This window comes from Pogona vitticeps, chromosome 4 (assembly GCF_051106095.1).
Source record: "Pogona vitticeps strain Pit_001003342236 chromosome 4, PviZW2.1, whole genome shotgun sequence".
NCBI lineage: Eukaryota > Metazoa > Chordata > Lepidosauria > Squamata > Agamidae > Pogona > Pogona vitticeps.
In genome coordinates, this window is record NC_135786.1 from 81,084,283 (window position 1) to 81,091,477 (window position 7,195).

At 38.9% G+C, this 7,195-nt stretch overlaps 1 protein-coding gene across 2 annotated transcripts in view; it reads left to right on the plus strand.

Annotated features, from left to right (window-relative positions):
• Positions 1-7,195, plus strand: part of LHX8 (LIM homeobox 8) — a 43,759-nt gene that overhangs the window by 14,463 nt on the left and 22,101 nt on the right. For both annotated transcript variants that reach the window (XM_020794709.3, XM_020794711.3), the window contains exons 7-8: positions 4,276-4,371; positions 4,898-5,081. In XM_020794709.3, coding sequence (XP_020650368.1) covers positions 4,276-4,371; positions 4,898-5,081 — 280 coding nt within the window. The remainder of the gene's footprint in view (positions 1-4,275; positions 4,372-4,897; positions 5,082-7,195) is intronic.

A 7,195-nucleotide genomic window follows, 5' to 3' on the forward strand; every position in this document is an offset into this window, starting at 1 on the left:
GTAAATACAAAGGAATGTGTACACATTATTCTATGCCAATGGTTTTTGCTCCATGTTTAGTGACTACTTCCTTGCCTTATTCTGTGGTAGATAAACCAGAGATTCCCTATTGCCACATTTTAGCATACACACATTTCCATATTCTGGTTTTAATCAGTGCTTACAATTACCTGCTGAAACTGGAGGTGCTGCTGATATTCTCTTCACCCCTGAACAACACTTTTAATCATACACATTTTCTTGAATATTCACCAGTTTTTCTGTAAATAAAACAACAACCCTGATCTGCTCCATTTGAACTCAGCTTTATTTTGAGAAAACCTATTTTCTTCACAAGCTTTGAATTTTAAAAATAATAAGCAGGTTCTTTTTTCTCTATAAGACTTTGGTAGCTGCTGTTTCTGTATGTGAATTGAATAGATGAGGGATGTTTCTTTGGTATATAAACCACTTTTGGTCCTTCAGAATTTTAGGACCAGCCCCAACCAGGGTAGACCATGATAAGGGACTAGGAGAGTGGTATTGAGAAACATAAGAAGTTACCAAAACATTAAACCAAAGATTTACAAAAAAACCCAAAAACAAACAAACAGTGCATTTTGAGAAACTACAAGTTGTGATCTGATAAGGATACAGTAGTTCTTTTAATAGAACAACGCTCTTCAGATTTGGATCCCACTCATCTTCAAATACACCATTTTGGTGCCTGACTCCCACGTTTATGGAAAACATTTCTAAGCAATTTGTTACAGAAAACAGATATTTCAATATCTCAGGTGAGAAATATAAACAGTCTAATATGTTCAGGTGATGTTCAGTGCAGTTATGTGCATATCTAAGAAATAATTGCTGTGAATTCTCCTACTTACACCTAGATAAATGACAATAGCATCAGAGCTTAAGTATTTAAAAAAGCAAGCAGTGCCTGCTGGCATCTGTGGGAGACCCAAATACAAGGCAAACATAGCTTCTAGGCTTCGGTTTCAGAAGATGCACTGTTTATCACATCAGAGGTGAAAATAAGACTACTGAAAACTGAGTGAACCACAGAAGCTTCAGATACACAGTTTTAAACTTTACCCAGATGCAAAAATGAAACTGGCTTGCCCAAATAGAAAAAGGATGCACCTTGCACATGCAAAGCAAATCTTCTGATGCTGACTGTATGCATGCTCATTTTTACATATATTGCCTTTGGCTCTTCCATTTCCTGAATTGCTGATCTCTAGCTTCTTCACAGCAAATGCCTATTTCCTCCTCTTACAACCTCACCCAACTAGGCACTGTGTATCTTTCACTGCAACCTGCCTGAAACTCTGACATGCGGACAAAGCCAAACTACCCCCCAGCTGTCCAATTGCAAAACAAAAGCACTCTAATTTGCCAAAAGCAATTTGAGACAAGATCATGTTAGAATAAACAGTTTTTTTCTTCTTCTTAAGGATGCACTACTTCCTCTAGATATGCAATCAGCTTCTTGTCCAGCGAGGCCCTGAAAGTGCATATTAATAGCCAACATTGAATTAGGTTTTATGCTGGCATACTGCAAATGACATAAATTTTGGTGGTGAATTATTTGAAGTTAGCAGAGCACTACCAGTATAAAACAGATAATGTTTCTGCTGATTTTTGGTTTTTTAGCTTAAAGCAATTTGCTTCAAAATGTGTGCCATCTGTGTTGCACTTACAGGTGTTACTAAACAGATTGTGGCCAGTAGTTAGTGAACTAATTCCCTTCAATTTGTGTGAGACTTTTCAAGTGGAAGTTAGGTATCTGGCTGCAGAGCCAAAGGCTGGGAGTTCAATTCCCCACCGTGCATCTCAGAAGAGCCAGCCTATGTGGCCTTGGGCGAGCTGCACAGACCGAGGGTGCCTCCAGAAGAAGGGAATGGTAAACCACTTCTGAGTATTCTTTATCTGGAAAACTCTGAGAAGGATCTTCATAAGTCAGAATTAGAGTTGTGATTTCTACTAAGGCTTCTAGGAAAGAATGGACTTCTTGGGTGAAACATCCCAAAACATTATTTTACTATGGCTGAAGTTATTACCTAGTTAATTATAGGATTGTGACAAACCTTTGACAATTTTTCAACCTAAAGATTTTAATCAATTTAAAAAAATCTATAATGTTTAGTTTGATTTTTTTTAGTAACTCTTTGAGAAAGATGAACACTGAAAATATAGTTGCTATTGCAAGGGATTAGAACTGCTATGGAATAATTAGCACGATTAGTATAGGAGAAGTGTTACTAAATTGGACAAGGGTATTTGAAATATTTCTGTTTGGAGGTAATAGCTGTATCTTTATTCTTTCAAGCTAAGCAATGTGAAGAACGTCTTATGGGCAAATCATCTATTAAGAAAAATGTGTATTTTCTGCTTTATGTTCTCTGTCTAGACATACAGACCTTTCAAAGCACAGATTGGAAATGAAATATACCCTTACTTCCCAGTGACCAATTGCACACTCTCCATCAATCTAATTTGCAAAATGCCAAATGAAGCAAGCTCCTGCAGGGCAGTCTGACATCTTTTATCATATCAATGAGCTATGCGTCTAATGGCATGTTAACGGTTACCACCTTGATCTAAACTGAATCTAACCTCACAAATAACACTGGTCCAAATTATTATCTCCATTCTAGTTCCTCAGAGACAATCCGGAATACCCCCACTGGCTCCTGGTCATTATTTCTAATTGATAGGATAAACACTGTAAAGTTAAAAAACAAAAAATAAATCTGCAATAAACTTGCAGAGAAAAACTAATCTGTACTTTAATCTCTTAGATTCAGCTTAGTAATCAAATACTGAAAGAAAATAAAAGTCCAGCTATTCGGTCTTTCAATCTACTGAAAGTACTTTGCAACAACCGAACTCACCAAATTGAACCAGTCTATTTTTACTATGCTTAGGTCCTGCTGAAGTCAGCGAGACAGTTGAAGTCTCGCATTAATATCAACAGGACAACAGCAAACTCCTATATGTTTTTTAGGCAGTTTAACATTATTAATGTGTGTACCAGTTTTGCATAGGAAACTATTAGACATGAAAACTAAAACAGCAATAGTCACATTTGCCACAGGACAAATTCTGAAATCCCCGAAAAGTACATAAGATTTGCAGAGGCATAAGAAATGTACAAGCTTTTAGGTATATATTATCTCTTCATCATCATGGTGCTGGAGGATACTCTTGAGAGTCCCCTGGACTGCAAGGAGAACAAACCTATCCATTCTAAAGGAAATCAACTCTGAGTGCTCACTGGAAGGACAGATCCTGAAGCTGAGGCTCCAATACTTTGGCCATCTCATGAGAAGACTCCCTGGAAAAGACCCTGATGTTGGGAAAGTGTGAAGGCAAGAGGAGAAGGGGATGACAGAGGACGAGATGAATGGACAGTGTCATTGAAGCTACCAACATGAATTTGATCAAACTCCGGGAGGCAGTGGAAGACAGGAGGGCCTGGCGTGCTGTGGTCCATGGGGTCACGAAGAGTCGGGACATTATAGCAAATCTATGAATGAGTGGCCTTCAATGAAGTACCATTGTTAACAACTTTTTCGCTCTTGCAAACTCAAGGCTGTCGCTTCCTTTATTGATTCAATCTACCTCTTCTTTGGTCTTTCTCTTTTTCTGTTGCTTTCGGCTTTCCCAGCATTATTGTGAGGTGAAATTTAACAGTACTGCATTCTTTGCCTGCAATATTCTTCCTCCATGACATCCTGAAACAACAGAAATGACAAAGCAACCTTCCTTTGTTTTCAGTTCCCTTCTCCCATTTTTTGACTTTCAGTGGCTGAGAAAGGGGAAGAGATAATATTCTTGAAAGCCTGCACTCCATACACCTTTTGTGTCTTTCTGTTTGGCCTGTAAAGATACTACCTGAGTATGGAATTTATAGTTTCTTTTGACATATGAGTGCAAAACGGAGGGCAAAACCAAGTTCTTGCCACAGGAAGGAACTTCATATACTGTACTTTTAATGCAAAAATTGATATGGTCAAATTGTCCCATGAAAAGTTCACATTAAATCATGTCTTGATAATGATAAATCTAAATTTGACTTTTCCATGATGTGTCTAACACTTGAGCTAACCTAGTCAGTAGATAAGCTTTGTCTGGTGGTTAGGGAATCCTTTTATGCAGAAAAATAACTCCCCAAAATGGCTATCAGAGGTTGGAGCATGACTGCATCTTGGTAATTAAGCAGTTTTTGCTCAGTATGTCAAAATACAATTTAAAAATAAAAAAATTACTTCTTGCATTTTCCAGGTAATGCAAGCACAGTTTGCTCAGGACAACAATCCAGATGCACAAACACTCCAAAAACTGGCAGAAAGAACAGGCTTGAGCAGGCGTGTGATACAGGTAACTGTACTGCAGTTACTTCCCGAGTATTGTGAGCAAAACCCTTAAGTTTGTAAAATTCCCAAGAAAAGCTTCCTTCTTTATCAATATTATATAATTAGAAACCAATCATTTGCAATATCTTACAACAGTCCTAAAACATTGGCTGTTTTTTCAGGAGGCAAATGCACAGCTAATGTTTTCCAACAAATACTTTCACATTGCTGAAGAGACAGCTTCTGGGTCGTTTTACATGGGCCAGAAGCAGTGTGAGTCATAAGAGACGTAGAGTCCAGAAATTTACACCGAAAATTCCTCAGGTTGTTGGTTGTACTAACTTAAGTGTGTGTGTGTGTGTGCTCAAATATAGTTAAACCCAGGTTTGTGTAGCATCAAAAAAAACAAACAAAATATGGGCAGAGACTGCATACTTAAGCTGTAGTTGCCTTTAATTATTCCTGTGTTTCACATATGAGAAAATTAAATTAAAGTGCAATGGTCTGATAATGGATGCGATAGACATGTTCTGTGTCTTCCCACTTTCCAGGTGTGGTTTCAGAACTGCAGAGCACGCCACAAGAAACATGTTAGTCCCAATCACTCATCTACAACTCCGGTTACATCAGTCCAGCCTTCCAGGCTTTCTCCACCAATCTTAGAAGAGATGGCATATTCAGCATATGTACCCCAGGATGGGACAATGTTAACTGCTCTGCATAGTTACATGGATGGTAGGTACAGTAGCTTGCTATAACTGCTTTATGGACTTGAAAAGAAATTGTGAAATGCATTCTTTAGCTCAGGGTTGAGCACCGTGAAACCCATGGGCACACAACAACAACACTTACTTTGTTTCCAGGAGCACATCTTCGAGAAACCCTAGTTTTTCAGGGGGTAATTTTTTTAAAGGCTCTGTAGACCTCTCCTGCAAAGAGATATTTGAGACTGATAGCAGTGGCTGCTAGTAGCTGGGGAAGCAAGTAAAACTTTGCATATACAATTTGTCCTCAGAAAACATGCTTTAATTTTTTTTAATGGCTTACATTACCAAAGTGATGAGGTTGCCACTTTTCTGGGGCTTTGTCAGCATCTTCTTTGGTAATGAGGACCTATGTGGGAAGAAAGAGATCGTGCAGGGAGAACCATGCCAGCGTTGGAGGCTGCCTTGGTATAGCAGGCACATAAGCCTGGCTTTTCCCCCTGTGATTCCAGCATGCCTATACTGCAAGAATAGCATAGTAGGGGATGGCTACAGGGCCATTTAATGAAAGAATTGTTCTTCATTATCACCTCCCAACTGGATTTCCTGATTCTAAATATACCAGAATAAATTGCCAGCCACACATTGTGGTTTAGCATTCTATATAATCAATCACACCTTAATCCTTTTCTCCCCTTGGGCTCTCTACATGGCTTGGGAAGTTTATCTGTTTCGGATTACAATTCCCCAAATCCTTGGCTACAGAGTTCTTGGAGTTATAATCCAGATGACTAAAATTTCCAAGTTGTGGCTTTCAGAGTGGCAGCTTAATTGTACAATTGAGTTGAACAAGGGTTCCTGGAAGAAAATGAGACTTGGCCATGCAAGGCTATTTGTTTTAGAAACAGACTCATAGGGAAACTGCTGTCCTCTTCACCATTAACATGTATTCCTGATGACAATAGTACCTTTTTTGACTATATTTATATATGCATAACTATATATAGTCTTTATAGTCAAACTTGGGCAATTGGGTATGTAGTGGGTATGAAGGCATATTTGGGCAATATTTGGTCCCTAATGTGAAAATATGTGGTAGTATGGCATACCACTTGGCCAGCTTCTCTCATGGCAGCCTCTGGGTCCATATTTGTCCTTCTCAGAACTTGGTGGCTCTCCTCGAGAATCACCCGACAGAAAAAAAAAAGGTAGCCTATGAATTGCAACCCTTTATCATTTGAAGCATTTGAATGTGATTTCACTCTCTAGGTCTGTTCCAGGACATACAGTAAATAGCCACTTTTAAAGGGGGTCTGAGGCCCCACCCCCACGTTACATTATAGTGAAGCATAGTTTTGGATCTGCCAATTTTTAGAGCAGTAGCTATGGCAGAAACCTCAAGAGCTGTATAGTTGTGTTAGTCTGCTGCAGCAAAAAAGCCAACAGAGAGTTGAGTGGCAATATGTTTTCATAGCCTGAGGTCCTTTTTTGTGAAATGCAGTTGTCATAAAGTATCTCTATATAATGAATTTTCTTCTCCAGGACAACCTTTCCTTCAGCTAATTCATGAATTCGTGGCTTATTCACAAGATTGCACCTTCTGCATTTTAAAAAAAGCCTGTTCTTTTTCACTTAAAAAAAAAGAGCAAAGGGAATGCTGTTTTCAAAAGTGCAGAACCTAAGTAGCACTTACAGTATCTCTCTGTGACCAAAAACAAGGGGTGGGGGACAGATAATGTCCAGGTATGATAGATCAAAAGGAAGGCATCCTAGTTCTCCCCAAAACAGTGGCACAAATCCTCTGGCTTTCATCTTTCAAAGCAGGTTTATTGAAAGGGCTTCTTTTACACCAAACATCTTTCTATATTTTGTGGATGGTGGTCAGGGGGATATCAAGGATAACTGTAATAAGTCACCTTCTTTAAAAACTGCAGAGATGTATATATAAGAGGGTTCACAGCATATATTGCAAAAGTGTAAAGATCCACAAGGCGCTGTGGTTCCAGACATGGACTCTTGCACAAGCTGGTGAAATGGGCGCAGCTTGCCAGTGCCCCAGCCATAGCAATGCAGTTGGATTTTTATTCACAAGTACTATTTTTCTACTTCAATCAGGCTGACCAGCAAATCTTTCTATTTTTGTAG